General features: G+C 45.2%; 1 protein-coding gene across 4 annotated transcripts in view; it reads right to left on the bottom strand.

Moving 5' to 3' along the window:
- The window catches only part of LOC111971819 (transcriptional enhancer factor TEF-3-like), a 33751-nt gene extending 6833 nt beyond the window's left edge, over positions 1-26918 (bottom strand). Inside the window, exons 1-8 of one of the 4 annotated variants that reach the window (XM_023998627.2) lie at positions 26701-26918; positions 7549-7613; positions 6389-6451; positions 3521-3637; positions 3363-3385; positions 978-1039; positions 677-807; positions 246-419 (exon numbers count right to left, since the gene is read on the bottom strand). In XM_023998627.2, the coding sequence (XP_023854395.2) occupies positions 246-419; positions 677-807; positions 978-1039; positions 3363-3385; positions 3521-3637; positions 6389-6451; positions 7549-7613; positions 26701-26707 (642 nt within the window). In that variant the 5' untranslated portion in view covers positions 26708-26918. Of the gene's footprint in view, positions 1-245; positions 420-676; positions 808-977; positions 1040-3362; positions 3386-3520; positions 3698-6379; positions 6452-7548; positions 7614-26700 lie in introns of all 4 variants that reach the window. The other 3 variants (XM_070446109.1, XM_070446110.1, XM_070446108.1) reach the window with 3 other exon arrangements.
- Positions 26919-27206: the final 288 nt, after the last annotated feature.

Here is a 27206-nt window from a genome sequence, read left to right on the forward strand (position 1 = left end):
AATTCCTTTAGCTCCAGTGCTAAAGTTATCCCAACACCTAACACATTTATGTCATTAACTACTGAGGAGAGTGCTACAAAAACCTTTACCTTACAAAATACTCTCTCAGTTCCCCTTTTGTGCTGCGACTAATTCTTTGTTTCGAGTCCCTTTCCATGATTCTATTCAGAAAGCAGAGACTCACCCACACACACTACAATGTGCCCACTAACACACACCTCTGATTTGATTCTGCTTGGACTCACCCAGAACTTGACGAGAAAGAAAGTGTCTGGCTGCCCCTTCTCAAACAGCTCCTTCAGCCCTCCCTTCTTCTCAGGGAACTTATCGTATATCTGCCGGATGTCCACTGCCTCCAGGTAAGGGTCACTGAAGGTGGGGTTGGACTGACCGATGTGCACAAACAGGTGCTTGTTAAACTGGAAAACAGAGAGAGAGATGTTGATTACTTTCAGAGCACTGATTCAGTTGATGGTCAAGATGCAGTCATGGTGTGAGGAAGTTCACATTACAGCTTTAGGGAAAGGGTTGGATGAAAAGGAGGAGATAATGTTTTTCTTTATGTCTCAAACTTTTACATTGATGAGCACTGAAAGTGTCCCTATCAACTAAGTGAGATGAATATGAATGTGGAGGCTTAATAGGCAGGGCGAGTGGCTACTAAATTACTACTCACGGTCTCTGGGTCCTGAGGCTGCTCCAGGAAGGCAGAGAACTCCAGCATGCGGAGCTTGGAGCTGGCGATACTCCGCCCCTGCCACGGGGGGGCGCCCGGTGACATGGACAGGCCTGCCATGCTCTCATAGCCTGAAGAAGAGAAGGGGGGTGGCGCAGAGTAACAGAACATACCATAGGTTTGAAAAATGTTGTTGCATACTGTCAGTTTCTCTGAGCTCTTTTGGAGCTCTTCGTCACTTGCAGACCATGACAACGTCTGTCGACACATGGGGACATGAAGGGAAGCTGAGAAAACCCACCTGTTATGGGGGGTGGGCCGGACGTCTGCATGGCGTAACTCTGCTGGGAAAAGGGCTTAATGCTGGAGAGACAAGACAGGCAGTAGACACATTACACCCTGACCCCTCGCACACACATGACTAGACCGGCAGACCCTTAAACACACTGGGGGCTCAGGTTCATTAACGAAAGTGCCGTTTAAATAAACCTGTTAAGATGTTACTCTGTCACATTCAGTTTTGACAGATTGTGATTTCTATTTATTCAGTGGCAGTAGGCCTATGCCTTTTTACTGACATTCAGACAGGCTCGCACGCACGCATAGGGAATCATGATATTTTGTCAGCTGGTTATGGTCATGAAAATGGTCATGAAAATGACTGCAGGTCTCGCGGTAATTGACCGTTAATTAATATAAACATGTTTAGGCCTCCACACATCCAAGCCTCTGATGTGCCTTTGGAACATCTACAGTTAAAAGTCTAATAATATACACCATCACAACAAATCCATTATTTATTTTAGGCAGGTTTAAAGAAACATTATGATATGAAGGAAAGGTATTTCAGAAGAACAGAATATGAGTTGGCCTACTGTATGTTATCTGGCTATGCTCCATGATATAGGCTAGTTCATTTAGCTGACAAGATATGCTTATAAGTCCCTTGCCATTACTTTACATTATTTTATAGTAAGAATAATATATTTGAACGTAGAATATAAATAATATTTTTCCCATTCTAGAGTAAGTGCGCATATGAAGTGGTTATGTTGAGCTGAAAAACAACCATTTGAAACAGGTCCTGTACGCTAGATTTAGAGTTATTTGGCAACTTTAGTGAAATGACACAAACCTTAGAATGTCTTAGAAGTCAAACGATTTATGGGCTGCATGATGCGACTCTAGGATATTGCTGACTGGAAAAAGTCGCAAAAAAAGTAGCAGTTGGGATCCTTCTCATTTTAGTGGCAACCATCAAAACTCTGCTTTCACAAAGGATTGCATATAGAAATTCCTGGGCTTATGTCACATTCACTCCTGCTCCCCACCTCGGTGCTCGACGTCGCCTGTCTACTACCCACCGGACCTGGCAACCCATCATTACGCACACCTGCGCCTCATCATTAGTCGCACCTGGACTTCATCACTTCCCTGATCACTCCCGCTTTATCTAGCACTCCGTTGTTGTCACCCATCAGGCAGTATTGTTTCATGTCGAGATAAAACGGGTGTTTGTAGTTTCACTCGATGTTCGTTCACATTAAACTCACCAACTGCACCGGCTTCCTGACTCCCTGCGTCTTCGTTATAGCTTATAAGAATTCCTGTTTCACTCCACACGTCAACCACTTTTTGAGGGCTTGCAGCCACTTGCTGCATGGCAGCTGATATTATGCCCAATTTGGCCAAAGTGTATGCCATGGGTTCTCCAACCCTGTTCCTGTAGTTGCCCAGTAGTTAATTAGTAACACGTTTTCACAACAAAACATATTTAATTAATCCGTTGACAGACCCTCTCTGCGCGCTTGAGAAAGGAATGAAGGAGGAGATGGAAACGCAGTGGTGAGATATTCTGTACCTGAAGGTAATGTGTCAGCCTATTAATTTCGAAAATAAAAATAATTAGGATATTCAAAATCAAATAAAAACTTACTATAATTTTAGGCTAACTAAGTCGCACTGCACAATCAATTAACCAACAGCATCGCCTAGGCCTATACGTTCTCTCCCAGACTATACAGAACGTTTGGAGTGTAGCATAAGGTAACCAGTACATCCAGTATGCATAATAATACAGTTCACACTCAAAGGCCATTACTAGAATTTTTTACATTTTGGAGCATAGGCTAGACCAATTATGTACCAAATACATCTTAAATCTGTGTTTAAAAAAAATAAATATTTTCCTGCCGTGGGTAATATGCAGTAATTCCTTATTTTTTTATGGACATGGGCTCAAATTTTGGCCTATGCATAAGCTCTAATAAGCTGTCCATTTCGTTGGGTTTGGCTTTGAAACAACATCCACAACGACCATGTTTTCCACTGTTTCAACCTGTTGTTGAACTTTCTTCAAATTGATCGATCACAGTAAGGTGAGTTTCAAAAGCACATACTGTTTTGATAAGTGTTTTATGTGATTTTGCATTGATGTCGGAGTGGTTAGAGAGACAATAGAGCGCTGGGTACCAGGCCATTAGTGACCTGACAGTCGTTAGCGAGTTGGATAGTACCAACGCATGTTCAGAGTGCATAAAAGGAGATTTCCGTGGCTTACCGGTCATGTGGAATTTTACTGTGGTCATGACTCATGACTGCCGGTCTTGCAGAAATATGGTCACAAAACACACACACACACACACACACACACACACACACACACACACACAGGGTTGTAACTTACTCTTCAGGACCGCCATGCCAAAACTGTAAAAAAGAAAACATGGAAACATATTTTATTACATACACTCTACATGACACCAGCTCTCCTTCTACTGTATATGTATCCCCCAGTGTTGCTCAAGGACAGGGTGTGTCTGTCTGTCTGCACACACTACTCACGCCACCAGCAGTGGGGTACGTTGGCCTGGACAGCCCCTGCAGAGCCATCTTGTTCTGGAAGGCGGTGGCGGAGATGGTGGCCATACTCTGGAGGGCCTTGTCTTTGGCAGCCTGGTCCTGCAGACACACACAGCAAGGCCCAGGGGTCAGGTCACGCTCTCCATTATAGTCAGCACCCTGTGGGAATACTAGCCTCGTTATGTTGTTTGTTGGGTGGGAAATGAGGGGTGAAAGCCAGGTTGATCATAGGGGCTGGGCTGGGAGGATGGGTGATATTGCAGTCAAGATCCCTGAGGTTGAAAGTAAAGTTTATTGCCTTGGCAGAGGCCGGGGGGTGTTGACAAGTGGCCTATGTCTCTGCTAGAGGTCACAGTGGGAGCTGGGTCGAGCATGTCGGAGGGCTAGCTCTATGCTAATGGTAATGATCAAGCTAGTTTGCGGCTAACAGTAAACAGGTGACATGGTGGCTACCAGAAACAGCAGTCATTCATGTCTATGGTATAGCGTTATTGTCCTGTTGTGCGTGTGTCCATCATGCCGACTTGAGCAGTTTCCAACTCATCGAGGACTACCAACACTCTCAGCCACTTAATGCTAGGCCACACGGCACAATCTTGTTCCTAGAACCAGCTGACACAAGGGCATAGCTGAAATATGGGGAGTACATTTGGTAGTGTTCTCAGTTACAAGAAAGATGTATTTAAAAAGGCCTGTCAGAGGATGCCTTGTGACCAATGCTGGGCCCTGCCAGCTGTGGCCCAGTGGCCACCGTCCAAGGTGACGGAGAGCTGTGTTGTCGTGTGTGTTTGCGTGCATGTCTGCAGTAAGAAATGTAAACTAAGAAAGTGCTAGGGACGGGAGGTGTTAGGAAAGCTTTCAACCCACCAAACAGGAACACTTTTATTGAGATACTTACCAAATGAAATGCCTGGAAGGAACAATGCAAAAATGTATTTCTCTCCTGACAAACGCATTTGTTCATATCGTGCACAGCAAGCCTCAGGCCAGGGATGCTGGAGCGTATCCACATTTACTGTGGTCATTTGTAGATATGCATCATAGGACTAAGCATTCCATATAACACCCACGTGAATTAAGGTGGTGCTATTAAATACAACCCACTCTCTGTTTGTATTTGTTTTGTCTCTCCATATTGTTTGTACTGAAATGTAGGAATGGGAACCATTAGAAATTCCACATCGAATTCATGGATATCAAGGCCATGGTATATTGAGTAATTTTTTTCATGGAATCAAACTTAAAAATGAGAAGAGAATAACATGGCATGAAGACCATAGGAAGCCTTCCTGATGATCTGAGCTCTGTGGCTTTAGAACAACACCATGGCTACAGCCAAGCAGCACCACAGCCTCCCCAACAACACAACTTCACACTTTAAAACAGGCTTTTTCAACCTTTTCTTGCCCAGGAAAACCGGTGACCCAGGGACCCCCATCATACGTTAGCAAATAAAATAAGAAAAAACACATCTTGTCTTATCAGGTGAATGGCAAGGAGAGGTAATCAACATCTTAAAATGAATGGATTTGATCATTTTTTATTATTATTTTGACCTCCCACATCCATATAATTGGAAGAGGAAGTGTAAACTCTAACATAGCCTAGTAGCTAGAAAGGTAACTCCAAACACATTTTCACTAAGAACAGCTGTTTAGCTGGTTAAATGAAGGTTAGCCGTGTGTTGGCAAAACATTAATCAAGTCAAGAAAGCTTAGGAGCAGCCAGCGGCACTTTCTGCACTGGTAGCGGGTGCTTTTTCAAAGCCCATGTCAGATACTCCATTGAGTGTAATTGAATCACATCAAATTTTATTTGTCACATGCGCCGAATACAACAAGTGTAGACCTTACAGTGAAATGCTTACTTACAAGCCCTTAACCAACAATGCAGTTCAGGAAAAAAGTGTTAGTGTTTACTAAAATAAACTGAAGTAAAAAAGAAATAGAGAAAAAAAAGAAATGTAAAAATAACAATTTAAGGAGAAACAATAAAAGAACAGTAGCGAGGCTATATACAGGGGGTACCGGTACAGAGTAAATGTGCAGGGGCACCGGTTAGTCGAGGTAAGTGAGGTAATATGTACATGTAGGTAGAGGTAAAGTGACTATGCATGGATAACAAACAGAGAGTAGCAGTGTAAAAATGGGTGTGGGGTGGGGACAATGAAAATAGGGTAGCCATTTGATTAACTGTTCAGGAGTCTAATGGCGTGGGGGTAGAAGCTGTTAAGAAGCCTTTTGGACCTAGACTCAGCGCCAATGAGTTCAATTTGCTCAATATTTGGATTGATAAATAAAGTTGACAACATTAGAAGATATTTTTCAACAGTAGGTATGTAATACAAAATTCCTTTATTCTATTGTTGCTAGCAATATTCTGTTGCTAGGGATATTTTTATACAAATATTTGTGCGGACCCCCTGCAGTACCTCAGTGGACTCTTAGGGGGGGAGGCAGACCCCAGGTTGAATACCCCTACCTTAAAAACATCAGCCACCAGCACACTACTCCAAATGATCTGCATAGCTAGTGCTGTAGCAGTCATACAATTGGAATGGGTAGAATGGTAGACATTGACATTCCCATTGAAAGCAAGGTCCCTACTGTAACACCATGGTATGTGGCATGGCAGACATTGGAGAGGAGGTTTAGAATGTGGATGACTTGTGTTCTAAAAGGTCGAATTGCTCCGTTATATCGGTGGATCCATGTAAATCTTCCGGAATTTAGAACCTGTTTGATTCGTTTTTCTACCCATTCCATTGCTATGGTACTAGCCCTTCAAGCCAATCCACAATGCAGTGCACAGGTTCAAGATTCAAAAAGGGGGGAGACTCACGTAGCGTACCTTCAGCTTCACCTGGATCTCCCGGGCCTTCCGTCGCGCTAGCACCTGGATGTGACTGGACACCTGGAGGAGAGAGAGAGGGATAGAGAAAAAGAGAGAGAGATCAGGTCTATGGCAGATGTGCTGTACAGGGTTCGGCCAACTATCCTCCATGGAGGAAATGTACAACAAACAATAATATTCCTTTTCTCATTCTATGATGTCATTGTCTTGAGACTTTTTGAACCAATATGTCACTTATTAAGAATACCAAACTGAATTGTTCATGGCCCTGGCCACTGCTAGACCAGCAGGTGTCCCCCTTCCCTTCTCACTCTACCCTTCCTCAACTCATTGTCAACTCCAACCCCTCTCCCTCTTTCCCTCCATCACATCTTCACATAAAGGGACACAGATGGACCCCCTCTCCCTCTATGTAATGCAACATCAGTCAGTGCCAATATGTCAGTCAGTCACTCCATATCAAATCGAGCGCTTGGGACAATAAGGTTCTCTGCATTTTTGGCAAAATGTTATTGACATAGCCTTGTTCAATGTTCTTTGCCTATATAGTACTCTAACTACCCCCAACTCAAGTTGTTAAGTTCAAAATAATAATAGATAAAAATAGCTGACACCATTCAAACCAATGAGGGTTTGGAACTTTAAAGCCAATTATCTCAGAATCATCTTTTGGCAGATGAAACCTTATAGTCCCAATCTCTTGAAATCCCATGTCCCAGATAGGGTCCAAATCTCTGCCCCATCCAGCCCTCTACAGTGTCCTCTCTGCCGTAAAGATCCTGTATTGCTCTGCTTCTTGCTCTCCTAATGAGGCTTGGTTATGTGCTAGGTGAAGTGGTGAAGAAACACACTGTCGTCTGATCCTATAGCATCTGTGCATTGGGCCCCATCCCTCTAAATCAGAGAGAGAGAGAGAGAGAGAGAGACCCATTTCAGCATGAGAACGGGGTTGGGGCTCGGGAATGTGTAGGAGTGACGGCAGCATAATTTCCTGCTGTCAGGGCTTTCCCCTAGCCCTCTCTGGGTTTTTTCCAGCTCCTGATTGGAGACAGCTTGGACAGACATGGAGTGAGTGGGTTGTTTAAGGGGTGCACATGGTTTGGGAGAAAGGGCAGGAAACATATAGGGGAAAAGTGGAGTGGTGTTACGAAACCCACCTGCTTTCTTGTCCGCGTCTTCCCTGTGCGTAGCTTGATGTACCGTGCTATCAGCTCGTTTCGTCCTGAAAGAGCCAGCACATTGACATTTTAGTTTTGACATTAAAAAAATGATTTGCATTAAGAAAATGTAAAGTTATTCAATATATAATGAGATTTGTGGATTTGTTTACATGCAAAGTTTGATTTAGTTTATTAGTTCATAGTGATATGTCCAACAGTGTAAATCCTTGTTGAATGTATGTAAATGCAACAGGCTTGGCATGGTGTCAGTAGGAGGATAGGTCAGCTAGGGGATGATGAGGTACTTCTAACTTATCATCAGCATGTTGGACGTTGTTGGCTAGGAAAATCAGCTGCAGAGGTGGGAGGGGTGTCTGAGTCTGTGCTAATGTGTCCTGTATGTGTTTGTATTGGTGTAAGTGTGTGTGTATGTAGATGTGTTATCAGTAAAAGTGTGTATTTGTGTAAACGCAAGTGTGTGGGTGTGTATGTGCAAGTACGTACATGTGTGTGCAACAGCACTGGTGTGTGTGTGTGTGTGTGTGTGTGTGTGTGTGTGTGTGTGCTTGCCCTGGTCTGTGTACCCTGCGGGGCTGGTGCTGCTGAAAGACAGGCCACATTGGCTGAGCAGGTGAAGGGGTATAGCAGCCATGCGATCCCAGGCCGGGCTCGGAGGAGACACCACAGCCACAGAGAGTGACGAAGGAGGCCTGGCCTGGAGAGGCAGCTGGTCTGTGTGTGTCAATGTTTATAGAATACGCCTGCAGTAAATCTTAGGCTTGTTCCTCCATCAAGGCTTTGGTTACAGGGCAAAGGACTTGGTTCAATGGTCATGTGGCCTCTCACCTCTTTCCCTGGCCTTGTACACACATGCACACACACGTACAGTACCATTCAAAAGTTTGGACACACCTTCTCATTCAAGGGTTTTTCTCTTTTCTTTATTTTTTATTATTTTCTACATTATAATAGAATAATACTGAAGACATCAAAACTATGAAATAACACATATGGAATCATGTAGTAACCAAAAAAGTGTTAAACAAATCAAAATATATTTGAGATTCTTCAAAGTAGCCACCCTTTGCCTTGATGACAGCTTTGCACACTCTTGGCATTCTCTCAACCAGCTTGAGATAGTTTGGGATGAGTTGGACCGCAAAGTGAAGGAAAAGCAGTAAACAAGTGCTCAGCATATGTGGGAACTCCGTCAAGACTGTTAGAAAAGCATTCCAGGTGAAGCTGGTTGAGAGAATGCCAAGAGTGTGCAAAGCTGTCATCAAGGTAAAGGGTGTCTATTTTGAAGAATCTAAAATATATTTTGTTTAACACTTTTTTGGTTACTACATTATTCCATATGTTATTTTATAGTTTTGATGTCTTCACCATTATTGTACAATGTAGAAAATAGTACAGATAAAGAAAAACCCTTGAATGAGTAGGTGTCCAAACTTTTGACTGGTACTATATGCACACACAAACACACACACTCAGCGTGCCTCCCAGCTGTAGAAGAGTCAAGTTTGCACCACCTCTTAAACACTGTAATTTTTCCCTGTCACACCACATCTCCATGTGAATTAACACAGAGAGAGATCAGTCACGCAACACAACGTGGAACAACCAGCATAATATTTTCCTCACATAGTGATGCTTGGGTCAGAACCCCGACCCTACCCCGTCTGAACCAATCAGAATGCCCGGTTACGTCGAGGAAGGAGCCCAGAAACACTGGCAGGCAATACAAGTGATCTGATTCAGCTTGCACTCCAAAGGGCACCCTATTACCAGAGCCCTGGTGAAAAGTAATGCACTATATAGGGAATAGAGTGCCATTTGGGACACAACCTCCGAATGGAATGCACAACATAGTTTCTCCAGCTCTCTTCTGAGCCTCCTTGCTGGGGATAAGGTTCTAGCAGACGGTGTTTGTTCCGACATACAGTAACTTTCCACTAATCAATCTCTAACAGTGTTAAAGTTTAATAGGGGCCTAGTCCACTGCAGGCAAATTTACGACTTATGAAAGTGGCAGCTGTTAGCATTAGAGGGCGTTGCGGTAAATTTGGCGGTGATGGTTTTCTGTGAAGTGGCGACATGTTCACAAAAGAGTTTAAATTAAGGAGGGCGATTGTAACCTCTTTATACACACACACACACACACAGCTGTAGGGCTCCCTTTGTGTCATGCTTTTATGGATTTAAAACTTTCTCTCAGTCTCCTTATGTCTCCACAAACAGCCCAGTCACGGCACCCATTCACTCTGAATCTTATTTTCATTTCCGGGCTGGAACTGCTCAAGCGTTCAGTGTTTATCAGAAGATGCACTCGCTCGCCAATTGTTTGAGCACCTCAATGCATATTTCTTTAATCCCTTTGGATTTAAAAAAGTGTTCCACATTTCTTGTGCACTTTGCAGTTGCTGACTGAAAGCAGGCAAATACTTTTTGCAAGGTCACTGTGAAGACTTGGCGAGGTCTCTGGGGTGACTTGGCGAGGTCTCTGGGGTGACTTGGCGAGGTCTCTGGGGTGACTTGGCGAGGTCTCTGGGGTGACTTGGCGAGGTCTCTGGGGTGACTTGGCGAGGTCTCTGGGGTGACTTGGCGAGGTCTCTGGGGTGACTTGGCGAGGTCTCTGGGGTGACTTGAGTGGAATCTAGATTTTTGGCATTGTGCTTATAAAATAATTTGAGCCAAGATTGGGCATTATGTTCACAAACTGTCACACAGTCTCTACACACATGACATCCTCCCAGTCCATTCAAAATTAGCATCCTGTATTTGTTACCATTAAACCTAGTCATTAATGAGCTGTTAAGAAGCTGGTGTTCATGTGTTTACAATGCATTGGGAAAGTAGTCGGACCCCTTGACTTTTTCCACATTTTGTTACGTTACAGCCTTATTTTAAAATTGATTAAATAGTTTTTTCTCCTCATCAATCTACACAATACCCGATAATGACAAAGCAAAAACACTTTTTAGACATTTTTGCAAATGTATTAAAAATACAAAACTGAAATATCAAATTTACATAAGTATTCAGACCCTTTACTCAGTACTTTGTTGAAGTACCTCTGGCAGTGATTACAGCCTTGAGTATTCTTGGGTATGACGCTACAAGCATGGCACACCTGTATTTGGGGAATTTTTCCCATTATTCTCTGCAGATCCTCTCAAGCTCTGTCAGGTTGGATGGGGAGCGTCGCTGCACAGCTATTTTCAGGTCTCCAGACATGATTGATCAGGTTTAAGTCTGGGCTCTGACATTCAGAGACTTGTCCCGGAGCTTCTTGTGCGTTGTCTTGGCTGTGTGCTTAGGGCCGTTGTCCTGTTGGAAGGTGAACCTTAGCCCCAGTCTGAGGTCCTGAGTGCTCTGGAGCAGGTTTTCATCAAAGATCTCTCTGTACTTTGCTCCGTTCATCTTTGCCTCGATCCTGACCAGTCTCCCAATCCCTGACGCTGAAAAACTTCCCCATAGCATGATGCTGCCACCACCATGCTTCACCGTAGGGATGGTGCCAGGTTTCCTCCAGACGTGATGCTTGGCATTCAGGCCGAAAGAGTTCAATCAGACCAGAGAATCTTGATTCTCATGGTTTGAGAGTCCTCTGGGTGCCTTTTGGCAAACTCCAAACGGACTGTCATGTGTCTTTTACTGAGCAGTGGCTTCCGTCGGGCCACTCTACCACAAAGGCCTGATTGGTGGAGTGCTGCAGAGATGGTTGTCCTTTTGGAAGGTTCTCCCATCTCCACAGAGGAACTCTGGAGCTCTGTCAGAGTGACCATCGGGTTCTTGGTCACCTCCCTGACCAAGTCCATTCTCCCCCGATTGCTCAGTTCTTCCATTTAAGAATGATGGAGACCACTGTGTTCTTGGGGACCTTCAATGCTGCAGAAATATTTTGGTACCCNTACCACAAAGGCCTGATTGGTGGAGTGCTGCAGAGATGGTTGTCCTTTTGGAAGGTTCTCCCATCTCCACAGAGGAACTCTGGAGCTCTGTCAGAGTGACCATCGGGTTCTTGGTCACCTCCCTGACCAAGTCCATTCTCCCCCGATTGCTCAGTTCTTCCATTTAAGAATGATGGAGACCACTGTGTTCTTGGGGACCTTCAATGCTGCAGAAATATTTTGGTACCCTTCCCCAGATCTGTGGTTCGACACAATCTTGTCTCTGAGCTCTAAGGACAATTCCTTTGACCTCATGGCTTGGTTATTGCTATGACATGCACTGTCAACTGTGGGACCTTATATAGACAGGTGTGTGCCTTTCCAAATCATGTCCAATCCATTGAATTTACCACAGGTGGACTCCAATCAAGTTGTAAAAACATCTCAAGAACGATCAATGGAAACAGAATGCACTTGAGCTCAATTTCGAGTCTCATAACAAAGTGTCTAAATACTTATGTAAATAAGGTATTTCTGTTTATGTTTTTTATAAATGTGCAAAAATTTCTAAAACCCTGTTTTCGCTTTGTCATTATAGGGTATTATGTGTAGATTGTGTCAATTTTTATTTAATTCATTTTAGAATAAGGCTGTAACGTAACAAAATGTGGAAAAAGTCAAGCAGTTTGAATACTTTCCGAATGCACTATATATCAGATGTCCCTGCCACTCCCAGAAATGGACGGGTGGTATGATTTAAAGATTATCCAGACAGATCAGAGACACTGAGAAGTAGTCATTCAGTAGCACCATGATGAGGTCATCATCGTGTGATCGTGTGACTGTGTCAACTGAATGGGTGGTGTCTAGACTCCAGAGAGGGCGACGGAGCAGCAGACCCTGTCCTTGGCCAACTCAGTGGTTTAGGTCAGGTAGGTTAGAGACTGGGATTAGGAAATAGGATCCAAGTTCTCCAGAGCAGAGCAGTGACCGACTCTGGGAACGCAGCTGGTCTAGAGATCATCTGGAAGCGCCAAGAAACACCCTTGGTCCCCTCACCCTCACATCCTCAGGGAAAGGTCAGAGGGGTTAGCGGTGGGTGCAGGATGTGTCACGCGAAGGTGCAGGTGCAACCCTCCCCTCCATCCCTGTCATAAATCTGCCTCCTCTCACAAGGCAGGGTTCCTCTCTGGCCCTGAACGGTCAGTCCCTGCTCTCTGTGTTCTCTCCTTCCCAGAGCATTCCTTACATACCAACACCCTGACTGCCCTGCCTGCTGCAGCACTGGGCCTGCATCTGTTCTCTCTGCTGCCTGCCCCATGGGGGCATACTGGGTTATTGTGTGTGTGTGTATTTGTACTTGTGTGTGCGCACGCAGCTACACCCCTTGACCTCTGTGTACAAACACTCACACCCTCATGACGCTAGAGGACATCCACTCACACCATAGCACATAGCCATCCCAGCCTCGCTAGCCACTCCAGACTCCAGCACAGACGACAACAGAGGACCCAGCTTCTTACGTCTACTCTCCATCTATTCTGAACAGTGGCGTTCCATGGGATCGACATGAGGCCAAACATGCCAGCCACTTTGTAACACACAAACCATCTCTGTTAGACAGAGAGCACACACGCACACATACAGCAAGCCCCTTTCTGAACACACATCTGCCAGCCGTACGGCTTCCGACAGCCTCTCTGTCTCTGGGTGATAACTAAGGTCAGATTTAGGCCGCAGGCAGGAATGTGTTGGCAGGGTGCGATTTCCCCTCGGATAGGATAACTAGCCGAGCGATGTGGAGTGGTGGCGTGGAGACTCCTGACACAGGCCCGTCTCTGAAGCCACTGGCTAGCTCACTTCTCTCTTACTGACACTATCTGCTATGGAGCTGTCCATGCAAAGCTGTTCACTGTCAGTCCTGGAGGGCCAAAACACTTCTGGTTTCCATCCTCTTCTTCTAATAAGGGACTGATTCAGACCTGGGACACCAGGTGAGTGCAATTAACCACCAGGTAGAAACAAAAAACAGAAGCGTTTTGGCCGTCCAGGACCGGAATCGAACAGTCATGCTGTAAAGACTTAGACCGGGATTCAAAGATACAGTATGTGAACATTGCGTTTCAAAGGTGAACTCACTGTAACAGCAGCAGCTGACGGTTTACTCTGTTTCAGTTGAATCCATACAGAACTGTATCTCTCCACCGGTTACATAATATTATAAACTGGGTGGTTCGAGCCCTGAATGCTGATTCGCTGACAGTCGTGGTATATCAGACCGTATACCACGGGTATGACAAAACATTTATTTTTACTGCTCTAACCAGTTTATAATAGCAATAAGGCATATGGGGGTTTGTGATATATGGCCAAAATACTACGGCTAAGGGCTGTGTCCAGGCACTCCGCATTTCATCGTGCTAAAAACAGCCCTTAGCCGTGGTATATTGGCCATATATCGCACCTCCTCAGGCCTTATTGCTTAAATATTCTCTGCAACTCCTCGCCTGTTTTGAATATGTCCGAGAAGTAATCAGTGTTTTACCCCTATTGGATAGGTGTAAGCAAGGGCAAGGGGTTTCTTTACGTAGCTTCTATCTATCTATCTACAGTTGAAGTCGTAAGTTTACATACACCTTAGCCAAATACATTTAAACTCAGTTTTTCACAATTCCTGACATTTAATCCTTGTAAAATTTCCATGTCTTAGGTCAGTTAGGATCACCACTTTATTTTAAGAATGTGTAATGTCAGAATATTAGTAGAGTGATTTATTTCAGCTTTTATTTCTTTCATCAAATTCCCAGTGGGTCAGAAGTTTACATACACTCAATTAGTATTTGGTAACATTGCCTTTAAATTGTTTAACTTGGTTCATATGTTTCGGGTAGCCTTCCACAAGCTTCCCACAATAAGTTGTGTGATTTTTGACCCAATCCTCCTGACAGAGCTGGTGTGACTGAGTCAGGTTTGTAGGCCTTGCTCGCACACGCCTTTTCAGTTCTGCCCACAGATTTTCGATAGGATTGAGGTCAGGGCTTTGTGATGGCCACTCCAATACCTTGACTTTGTTGTCCTTAAGCCATTTTGCCACAACTTTGGAAGTACTGCTTTGGGTCATTGTTCCATTTGAAGACCATTTGCCACGAAGATTTAACTTCTTGACTGAGTCTTGAGGTTGCTTCAATATATCTACATAATTGTCCTCCTCATGATGCCATCTATTTTGTGAAGTGCACCAGTCCCTCCTGCAGCAAAGCACCCCACAACATGATGCTGCCAACCCTGTTCTTCACAGTTGGGATGGTGTTCTTCGGCTTGCAAGCCTCCCCTTTTCCTCCAAACATAAAGATGGTCATTATGGCCAAAAGGTTCTATTTTCGTTTCATCAGACCAGAGAACATTTTTTCAAAAAGTACGATCTTTGTCCCCATGTGCAGTTGCAAACCGTAGTCTGGCTTTTATGGCGGTTTTGAAGCAGTGGCTTCTTCCTTGCTGAGCGGCCTTTCAGGTTATTGCAATATAGGACTCGTTTTACTGTGGATATAAATACTTTTGTGCCTGTTTCCTCCAACATTTTCACAAGGTCCTTTGCTGTTGTTCTGGATGATTGGCACTTTGGCACCAAAGTACGTTCATCTCTAGGAGACAGAACGCATCTCCTTCCTAGCGGTATGATGGCTGCTTGGTCCCATGGTGTTAATACTTGCGTACTATTGTTTGTGCAGATGAACTTGGTACCTTCAGGTGTTTGGAAATTGCCTCCAAGGATGAACCAGACTTGTGGAGGTCTACAATTTTTTTCTGAGGTCTTGGCTGATTTATTTAGATTTTTCCATGATGTCAAGCAAAGTTTGAGTTTGAGTGTCCAGTCTCGCCAATGTCAGTCTCTTGACAAAAGGTTGATGAAATCCGAGCAAGGGTAACATTCCAGAGAGACATCAGAGACTGTAACGTTCTTTGCTTCACGAAAACATTGCTCACTCGAGAGACGCTAACGGAGTCGGTGCAGCCAGCTGGTTTCTTCCCGCATCGCGCCGACAGAAACAAACATCTTTCTGGTAAGAAGAGGGGCGGGGGTGTATGCCTTATGATTAACGAGACGTGGTGTATCATAAACAACATACAGAACTCAAGTCATTCTGTTCACCCTGATTTAGAATTCTCACAATCAAATGTCGACCGCATTATCTACAAAGGGAATTCTCTTCGATTATAATCACAGCCGTATATATTCCCCCCCAAGCAGACACATCGATGGCCCTGAACGAACTTTATCTAACTCGATGTAAACTGGAAACCACAACCCTGAGGCCGCATTCATCGTAGCTGGGGATTTTAACAAGGCTATCTGAAAACAAACTCCCTAAATTCTATCAGCATATCGATTGTGCTACCAGGGCTGGTAAAACCTTGGATCATTGTTATACTAACTTCCGCAACGCATATAAGGCCCTGCCCCGCCCTCCTTCGGAAAAGCTGACCACGACTCCATTTTGTTGCTTCCAGCCTACAAACAGAAACTAAAACAGCAAGCTCCCGCGCTCAGGTCTGTTCAACGCTGGTCCGACCAATCTGATTCCACGCTTCAAGACTGCTTCGATCACGTGGATTGGGATATGTTCCGCATTGCGTCCACAACAACATTGACGAATACGCTGATTCGGTGAGCGAGTTCATTAGAAAGTGCATTGACGATGTCGTACCCACAGCAACGATTAAAACATTCCCAAACCAGAACCGTGGATTGATGGCAGCATTCGCGTGAAACTGAAAGCGCGAACCACTGCTTTTAACCAGGCAAGGTGACCGGAAACATGACCGAATACAAACAGTGTAGCTATTCCCTCCGCAAGGCAATCAAACAAGCTAAGTGCCAGTATAGAGACAAAGTAGTCGCAATTCAACAGCTAGACGCAAGAGGTATGTGGCAGGGTCACAGTCAATCACGGATTACAAAAAAAAACCAGCCCCGTCGCGGACCAGGATGTCTTGCTCCCAGACAGACTAAATAACTTTTTTGCTCGCTTTGAGACAATACAGTGCCACTGACACAGCCCGCTACCAAAACCTGCGGGCTCCTTCACTGCAGCCGAGGTGAGTAAAACATTTAAACGTGTTAACCCTCGCAAGGCTGCAGGCCCAGACGGCATTCCCAGCCGCGTCCTCAGAGCATGCGCAGACCAGCTGGCTGGTGTGTTTAAGGACATATTCAATCAATCCTTATCCCAGTCTGCTGTTCCCACATGCTTCAAGAGGCCACCATAGCTTTCTTGGAACAGGAACAAGGAACTGAGCTAAACGACTACCGCCCCGTAGCACTCACTTCCGTCATCAGAAGTGCTTTGAGAGACTAGTCAAGGACCATATCACCTCCACCCTACCTGACACCCTAGACCCACTCCAATTTGCTTACCGACCCAATAGGTCACAGACGACGCAATCGCAACCACACTGCACACTGCCCTAACCCATCTGGAAAAAGAGGAATACCTATGTGGAGAATGCTGTTCATCGACTACAGCTCAGCTTTTAACTCCATAGTACCCTCCAAACTCGTCATCAAGCTCGAGACCCTGGGTCTCGACCCCGCCTGTGCAACTGGGACCTGGACTTCCTGACGGGCCGCCCCCAGGTGGTGAGGGTAGGTAACAAACCTCTACCCCGCTGATCCTCAACACTGGGCCCCACAAGGGTGCGTTCTGAGCCCTCTCCTGTACTCCCTGTTCACCCACGACTGCGTGGCCATGCATGCCTCCAACTCAATCATCAAGTTTGCGGACGACATCAGTGGTAGGCTTGATTACTACCAACAACGACGAACGGCCTACAGGAGGAGGTGAGGGCCCTCGGAGTGTGGTGTCAGGAAAAATACCTCACACATACGTCAACAAACACAAAGGAGATGATTGTGGACTTCAGGAAACAGCAGAGGGAGCACCCCCCTATCCACATCGACGGGACAGTAGTGGAGAAGGTGGAAAGTTTTAAGTTCCTCGGTGTACACATCACGGACAAACTGAATTGGTCCACCCACACAGACAGCGTTGTGAAGAAGGCGCAGCGCGCCTCTTCAACCTCAGGAGGCTGAAGAAATTCGGCTTGTCACCAAAAGCACTCACAAACTTCTACAGATGCACAATCGAGAGCATCCTATCGGCGCTGTATCACCGCCTGGTACGGCAACTGCTCCGCCCACAACCGTAAGGCTCTCCAGAGGGTAGTGAGGTCTGCACAACGCACACACGGGGGCAAACTACCTGCCTCCAGGACACCTACACCACCCGATGTCACAGGAAGGCCATAAAGATATCAAGGACAACAACCACCCGAGCCACTGCCGTTCACCCCGCTATCATCTAGAAGGGCGAGGTCAGTACAGGTGCATCAAAGCAGGACGGAGGACAGAAGCTGTTTTTCAATCTCAAGCCATCAGACTGTTAAACAGCCACCACTAACATTTAGTGGCCGCTGCCAACATACTGACTCAACTCCAGCACTTTAATAATGGGAATTGATGGAAATTATGTAAAAATGTATCACTAGCCACTTTAAACAATGCACTTATATTATGTTTACATACGCTACATTACTCATCTCATATGTATATGTATATACTGTACTCTATATCATCTACTGCATCTTGCCATCTTTATGTAATACATGTATCACTAGCCACTTTAAACTATGCCACTTTATGTTTACATACCCTCATTACTCATCTCATATGTATATACTGTACTCTATACCATCTACTGCATCTTGCCTATGCCGTTCTGTACCATCACTCATTCATATATCTTTATGTACATATTCTTTATCCCTTTACACTTGTGTGTATAAGGTAGTAGTTGTGGAATTGTTAGGTTAGATTACTTGTTGGTTATTACTGCATTGTCGGAACTAGAAGCACAAGCATTTCGCTACACTCGCATTAACATCTGCTAAACATGTGTATGTGACAATTAAAATTTGATTTGATTTGAAGCAGATGTCCTAACCGACTTGCCAAACTATAGTTTGTTAACAAGAAATTTGTGGAGTGGTTGAAAAACAAGTTTAATGACTCCAACCTTAGTGTATGTAAACTTCCAACTTCAACTGTATCTATCCAGTCATGTCAGATCTTGGGATACGTAATGAGAGAGCATTCGATCAGGGCCTTAGACAGAGGTGAGATGCATGTCAGAGCCAAGCAAGACAGCCATGTCTGAATTCTGGAGGCACCTTAGTGGAAATGCAGTGATGATTCCTCAAAGTCCCTGGGAGGATCCTATCGCATGTGAGAGTAAAGGTCAAGACAGGGCTAGGGCTACAGAGCCAGGGTCAGGTTCAGACTCAGGACCTCCCCCATTGACTGCTGTGCTGTGCCCCTGCACCGCTCCAGCCTCATCCTCAGGTGTCGCCACTACCCACTACCCAGCAAACCCTGACCTGGCCATGCCTTCAAGTACTCTCTCTGGAGACAGAAAACAGTGACCCCACTGCAGTAGTACTCTCTCTTGAGTCAGAAAACAGTGACCCCACTGCAGTAGTACTCTCTCTGGAGACAGAAAACAGTGACCCCACTGCAGTAGTACTCTCTCTGGAGACTCAGCAATGATATGGTGACCGTACTGAGAACTCTGTCCTGTCTCAGCTGCTATTACAAAAGAAACATGACACAGGAGCACTTTACCAAAAGGCTACTAGCTACACACAGCCTTCTGTCCAGTGAATCTCTCACTTGACTGGGAAAGTTGGGACCTGGGTGAGGAGGATAATTATTTATTTCCATTGGGCCTTTCCTTTACATCATACACTGTTATTAATGAGGGTTGACAGAAAAAAACTGCTGCTCTCTGTTTGCAGGGCACGTTGGCGTCTACACAAGAGAGACAAACATGTCAAGATGTTTGTCGGCAATAAAACCCTTGCAATGAAGGCCAGAGAAAACAGATGTTCACTATAGGAGGTATAGCGGGAGAGCAGGTGTGAAAGAACATGATGACTGAATAAAATATTATAATATGTCAGTTATTTTTGCATAAGGCATAAGACAAGGGCCTTTTTCTGATTATGTAAATAATAAAAGTGATTACAAGAAGAGTTATGAGTGATTATCCAACGGGTGGGTCTAATCCTGAATGCTGATTGGTTAAAACTGAGCTTCTTGGGCATTATCACTTAATTATTCAATCACTGTAAATAAACAACCAACATTTCCACTATCAAATGTGCTATTTTCATATACGGCCTATATGGGTATCCTATACCTTGTGGCAAAGCACTTATCCAACTGTCCATCCCTCCTCCCCTATAACACACATCATTTGTCATCCCGGCTCTGAAAAGCCTTTCTACCCGGTGGATCCGTTACTTTACACGCCGGACGTTAGTCAGATGGGGCAAAAACCTCCACAATATCCGTGACACTGTCTTAATAGGCGAGCTAATAACTGCAGTGAGTAATAAGCATGACGGCCAGACTATTATGAGAAAAATGCCATGAATGCATGAGGAAATATGAGACAAAAACATTCCTCTCGATATAAGAAATTACAATTGGATGAAGAGGATCTACACGCATACTACAAAATGAACGGTTCCCCATCTCAATATGGCATTGTTGCCTCAAATGGCACTTGTTCAGTGTTGTAGACAGGAAATGCAATACAGTGCATTCGGAAAGTATTCAGACCACTTGACTTTTTCCACATTTTGTTACGTTACAGACTTATTCTAAAATGGATTAAATAGTTTCCCCCCCTAATCAATCTACACACCATATCCCTTAATAACTAAGCAAAAACAGATTGTTAGACATTCAGATCCTTTACTCGGTACTTTGTTGAAGCAGCTTTGGCAGCGATTACAGTCTCGAGTCTTCTCCCATTCTTCTCTGTAGATCATCTCAAGCTCTATCATGTTGGATGGGAAGTGTGTGCAAAGCTGTCATCAAAGGGTGGATATTTGAAGAATCTCAAATATAAAATATATTTTGATTTGTTTAACACTTTTTTGGTTACTACATGATTCCATATGTGTTATTTGATGTCTTCATTATTATTCTACAATGTAGAAAATAGTCAAAATAAAGAAAAACCCTTGAATGAGCAGGTGTTCTAAAACCTTTGACCGGTAGTGTATTTCCATAGGTTTTCCTCTCACTTCATGTAATGATATACTTAAATTTAAAACGAGATTTAAAATGAGATTAACATAGCTTTAGGTTGAAATGAGTTGAGTTGGAGCAATGTGTCGAAAGGTCTGTCAATGACCCTGACAGGGCTGATATACAGGGTGGGGGGTCAGTGTGGGGGGTGGGCTTAGCTGTTTAGGGGCTGATGGGGTGTGGGGGGCAGCGGGTTCAGTCTTGTCTCTTTTCTCATGTAGTAAATTTTGTCTGGCCGTGAGGCTGTGGTGAACTTGGGGAGCAGTTGGAGGTTAGCTGAAAGGTAGACAGACCCACTGAGAGACTGACAGGGGGGGGGGGGGGGGGGGAGTGCATGATAAATCCCAGAAATAGCAGCGAACAGAGGAGGGCGGCATAAAGACACACACACACACCAGGGACAGGTGCAGAATGCCCCGGAGCCGCACAAGACACCGCCGCTACCTTGGTGTTTATTTGTTTCCCTCCCCTCACTCCAAGCACTCAAAGGGTAAACGTCTATTCTGGTATAGGGTTACAGCGGAGCTGCCTTGAACCCCGGTTCCAAGCGCATGCCATTCCTAACGGCCCATCGTGCTCCCTGGCACGCATCACCCGCCCCTGACCCCCGTGGGGAGGAAGGGGCACCTCAGTGCGCCCCCCCAGCTCTCACCACCCTCCCCTCCCTCCCCAGCCTCTCTTCCCCTAAAACAGAATGTGACACCTGCCCCCTCTCCTCCGTCCCATTATTGCAGGCTTTATAAGGGGTTAGAGTTGATCAGGGGACGGCTCTGAACTCGCCGGGCCCAGATAGCCTAGCATATGGCTAAAGGAGCTGGCTCAGAGAGGGGAGATGACAGACCTCCTCTGAAAAGCACACAACCACCCGCTCCGTTTGGACCCAACGCTTTTCCACCACCAGCAGACGAGCTATCGTTATCGCAAGCCATCTGTTAGCAGACGTCTACCAGCAAGACCTAGTGTGTCCTATCAAATCAAAGTTTATTGGTTGCGTACACAGATTTTTATTTATTTAACTAGGCAAGTCAGTTAAGAACAAATTCTTATTTACAATGACAGTCTACCAAGAGGCAAAAGGCCTCCTGTTGGGACGAGGGCTGGGATTAAAAATGTAGGACAAAACAGACATCACGACAAGATAGACACCACAACACTACAAAAAGAGAGACCTAAGACAACAACACAGCATGGCAGCAACACATGACAGCATAGCATGGTAGCAACACAACATGACAACAACACGGTAGCGAAACAATATGGCAGCAGCACAACCTGGTAGCAGAACAAAATTTGTACAAACATTGTTAGGCACAGACAACAGCACAAAGGGCAAAAAGGTAGAAACAACAATTCATCACGCAAAGCAGCCACAAATGTCAGTAAGAGGGACCATGATTGAGTCTTTGAATGTATGGAGATAAAACTATCCAGTTTGGGGCCTCCCGAGTGGTGCAGCGGTTTAAGGCACTGCATCGCAGTGCTAGAAGCGTTTCTACAGGCTGTGTCACAACCAGCCATGGCCGGGAGTCCCATAGGACAGAGCACAATTGGCCCATCGTCATCCGGGTTAGGATAGGATTTGGCCGGTGGGGCTTTGGCTCATCGCACACTAGCGACTCTTTGTGGCAGGCCGGGTGCCTGAGGGCTGACTCCGGTCGTCAGTTGAATGGTGTTTCCTCTGACACATTGGTGAGGCTGGCTTCTGGGTTAAGGTGGCGGGTGTTGTTTCGGAGGACACATTACTCCACCTTAGCCTCTCCCAAGACAGCGACTAGACAAGATCAAAAAGGGGTTAAAAATACAAAATAAATAAACTGTCCAGTTAGAGTGTTTGTTGCAGCTCCTTCCAGTCGCTAGCTGCAGCGAAAAGAGGAGCGACCCAGGGATGTGTGTGCTTTGGGGACCTTCAACAGAATGTGACTGGCAGAATGGGTGTTGTATGTGGAGGATGAGGACTGCAGTAGGTATCTCAGATAGGGGGGAGTGAGGCCTAAAGAGGGTTTTATAAATTAGCATCAACCAGTGGGTCTTGTGCCAGGTATACAAAGATGGGCAGTTTACAGAGGAGTATAGAGTGCAGTGATGTGTCCTATAATTGGTGGCATTGGTGGCAAATCTGATGGCCGAATGGAAAGAACATCCAGCCGCTTGAGAGCACCCTTACCTGCTAATCTCTAATTTACATCTTCATAATCTAGCATGGGTAGGATGGTCATCTGAATCAGGGTTAGTTTGGTAGCGGGGGTGAAAGAGGAGCGATTATGATGGAGGAAACCAAGTCTAGATTTAACTTCAACCTGCAGCTTTGAAAATGTGCTGAGACAAGGACAGTGTACCATCTAGCCATTCTCCCAAGTACTTGTATGAGGTAACTACCTTATTAAGATCTAAACCCTCAGATATATTAATCACTCCAGTAGGGAGAGGGGCATTTTGCAGATGTTATCCCATATGTAAGAAATATCAGAACGAGCAATGTCAGAGTCCAAAATGTGGAAAAAGTCAAGGGGCCTTTTTACAAATTTATAAAAATGAAAAGGTACACATTTACATAAGTAGTCAGACCCTTTACTCAGTACTTTGTTGAAGCACCTTTGGCAGTGATTACAGCATCAAGTTTTTTTGGGGTATGACACGACAAGTATTTGGGGAGTTCCTCCCTTCTCTGCAGATCCTCTCAAGCTCTGTCAGGTTGGATGGGGAGCGTTGCAGCACAGCTATTTTCAGGTCTCTCCAGAAGTGTTCGATCTCGGTCAAGTCCGGGCCCTGGCTGGGTCACTCAAGGACATTCAGACACTAGACCCAAATCCACTACTGTGTTGTAATGGCTGTGTGCTTAGGGTCATTATCCTGTTGTTATCCTGTTTCCCCAGTCTGAGGTCCTGAGTACTCTGGAGCAGGTTTTCATCAAGGATCTCTGTACTTTGCTCTGTTCATCTTTGCCTCGATCCTGACTAGTCTCCCAATTCCTGACACTGAAAAATATCCCCAAAGCATGATGCTACCACCCCCATGCTTCACCGTAGGGATGGTGCCAGGTTTCCTCCAGACGTGATGCTTGGCATTCAGGACAAAGAGTTCAATCTTGGTTTCATCAGACCAGAGAATCTTGTTTCTCATGGTCTGAGAGTCTTGAGGTGCCTTTTGGCAAACTCCAACAGGGCTGTCATGTGCCTTTTACTGAAGAGTGGCTTCCGTCTGGCCACTCTACCATAAAGGCCTGATTGGTGGAGTGCTGCAGAGATGGTTGTCCTTCTGGAAGGTTCTCCCATCTCCACAGAGGAGCTCTGTCAGAGTGACCATTGGGTTCTTGGTATTATGGGGTATTGTGTGTAGATTGCTAAGGAATTTGTTTAGATTTAATCAATTTTAGAATAATGCTGTAACGAAACAAAATGTAGAAAAAGTCAAGGGGTCTGAATACTTTCCAAAGGTACTGTGTATATATATACAATACCAGTCAAAAGTTTGGACACACCTACTCATTCAAGGGTTTTTCTTATTTTTAATTTTTTTTCCTACATTATAATATAATAATAGTGAAGACATCAAAAGTATGAAATAACACATGGAATCATGTAGTAACCAAAAAAGTGTTAAACAAATCAAAATATATTTTAGATTCTTCAAAGTAGCCACCCCCCCAAAGTAGCCACCTTGATGACAGCTTTGCACACTCTTGGCATTCTCTCAACCAGCTTCACCTGGAATGCTTTTCCAACAGCTCATTGTTGGCTGCCTTTCCTTCACTCTGTGGTCCAACCCCGACCTTCGGGGTCTATCAGCCGGGTTAGATCAGGGTAGTTTTCGACTCCAATGCACAGCAGTATGGTCTCTCCAACAACATGCTGCTCACAGGCCCAGACCTAAACAATAGTCTTCTGGGAGTTCTCATCCGCTTCAGGAAAAAACATGTAATAATAACAGCAGATATCCAACAGATGCTTTATTGTTTCGTTGTGAGAGAAGATCACAGAAACTMCCTGAGAATCTTATGGTACAGAGACAATGACATCACAAAAACATAATTGAGTATAGGATGAAGGTCCACAACTTCGGCAACAGCCCATGTCCTGCCGTCACTGTCTACGGGCTCAGGCGAGCCGCTCAAGAAGGTGAGCAAGATCACGGAGCAGACACTTGACAGTTCGTGGAGAGACATTTCTATGTGGATGATGGGCTCAAGTCTCTGCCCACAGACACAGAGGCCATCGACCTGTTACGGAGAATACAAGCAGCACTCGCGGAGTCAAACCTGCGACTGCAAAATATTGCATCAAACAGTGCGACTGATGGAGGCACTAAACTGAAAAATAACAAAACATAGATCACCGGATTTTCATCTGTTAAAAAAATAAAATAATTAACATTCCACCCATGAGGCCAAAAGAGGGCGATTTGGGTTATTTGACTGCAGGAAATGGTCTCCAGTTACAATAAATGCGGCCGCAGGATTTGCGGTTTCCAATTTGCACRAAGTCCAGTAGGGTTCCTTGAGAGCCGTAGCGTTGTTGGCTTGGGGGGGAATATAGAGAACACTGCATTGGTGATGACCGAAGACAATTCGCTCGGGAGGTAATGCGGTCAGCATTTGATGGTGAGATATTCCAGATCGGGAGAACAAAAGGACTTCATGTACGTTACCACAATCACACCATGAGTTGTTAATCATGAAACATATTCCTCCAACTTTCTTTTCCCAGGTCCCTTTATGGCTTTCTGAAGGGTCTATAAGCACTCTATAGTACTAACAGCATTCTATGGTAGACAAAACAATCCTTCTACATTGCGTATGTGTCACGCCCTGATCTGTTTCACCTGTCTTTGTGCTCGTCTCCACCCCCCTCCAGGTGTCGCCCGTCTTCCCCATTATCCCCTGTGTATTTATACCTGTGTTCTCTGTTTGTCTGTGGCCAGTTTGTTTTGTTTCGTGAAGCCTACCAGCATTCTGCCCTCTGTTCCTGTCTCTTGAATGTTCCTGTTTTTCCAGGTTTTGACCTTTTCTGCCCACCCTGACCCTGAGCCTGCCTGCTGTCCTATACCTTTGCCCCACTACTCTGGATTTACCGACCTCTGCCTGACCTGACCCTGAGCCTGCCTGCCATCCTGTAGCTTTGCCCCACTACTCTGGATTATTGACCTGTYGTTTGCCTGCCCCTGTTGCTGTAATAAACACTGTTACTTCGACACAGTCTGCATTTGGGTCCTACCTGAAATGTGATAGTATGTCCGAAACACATTGCTTATCTAAATATTTTCCCTTATCATTGCATATAACTTTTTTATTCCAAAATGTTAATTGGACTGCAACACTTAAAAGCCAATGAYGTAACATAGGTATGAAGGCCAACAAGAAATTAAGTAATGTATGTCTGACATAAATGTATGATTGATAATGAGATATGGCAAAACGGGGTAAACAACATGCCCTCACCATAGTTATGTAATCGAATAGTGCGGTAGGTAACCTAGCGGTTAAGAGTGTTGGGCCAGTAATCGAAAAGTCGCTGGTTCGAATCAAGGCACTTAACCCTAATTGCTCCTGTAAGTCGCTCTGGATAAAATCGTCTGCTAAATTACAAAAATGTCAATGAATACTAGTATAGTACAGAAATGGCTGAGGGAGAGAGGGAAGGTGARCGGATTATGTCAAGTATCAATCAGAACGTGAGTAGCAGCATGGAGAGGTGTGTGACATCCATGGTGCCATCACACGCTACTCAGCCACGTGGACGGAGGGGAGGGACAGCTGGGCAGAAACCCAGCATGGTGTGTGAACCAGAGTGCTGTGAGTGGTGGTGGTAGTGAGAGGGTGTGTGGAACTATGTGTGTACTCTGGGATACTGCCATTTATCACTCACAACTCAGAACTGTGTGTGTGTGTGTGTGGGGGGAACTGTGTGAAGTAAATGTGTGTATACGTATGTAGGACTTATTTGTGAGGGAAAGTGGTCAGTGCAGATATAACTGGCATACCGGCATATCTTCAATTTCAAGGGACATGGGTCCATAAGAGTGTATGTACATGAACGTTTGAGGGGACAGCATATAGTCAGTCATCATATAAAACCAGGGAATAGATGGGAAAAGGGTTGGGCATACCATACATCTTTCCCTCGTCGGAGAGGATAATCTTCCTGCGTCCGCAGGGCGGGTAGATGGACAGGGCCTCATGGAAGCTCTGTTCGATGTCAGGGCTCCACACGCCCTCCGCATCGTTCTCCAGAGCCTTGTCCAGAGGCTCGTTCAGCTCCTCACTGCTGCCCCCAGGGGAGGGGGCTGGCACCCACTCCGCAGACGTGGTGGGGGCAGGGGGGGGACCACAACAGGGCTGGGGTTGGAGGGATCGGGGGGGGCGGGTAGACCCAGGAGGGGGGTTGGGGTGGGGTGTAGATGGTGTCTTCCAGTTGCCAATGACAGGACAAGACAGGGGAGAATGATCCTGAGAAAGTAAAATACATAACATTTAGGTCAGGTGAGGTTGAGTCAAGGAGTGCTGGCTAGAAGAATGTTAGGCCAAGAACAAGAGCATAGGAAGGCAATACCCATCGTAAACAGTGAATGACCATATGATATGCTTTAAAGGATTGCTTTCAAATATTGATTAT

This window comes from Salvelinus sp. IW2-2015, linkage group LG13 (genome assembly GCF_002910315.2).
Source record: "Salvelinus sp. IW2-2015 linkage group LG13, ASM291031v2, whole genome shotgun sequence".
Classification (NCBI taxonomy): domain Eukaryota; kingdom Metazoa; phylum Chordata; class Actinopteri; order Salmoniformes; family Salmonidae; genus Salvelinus; species Salvelinus sp. IW2-2015.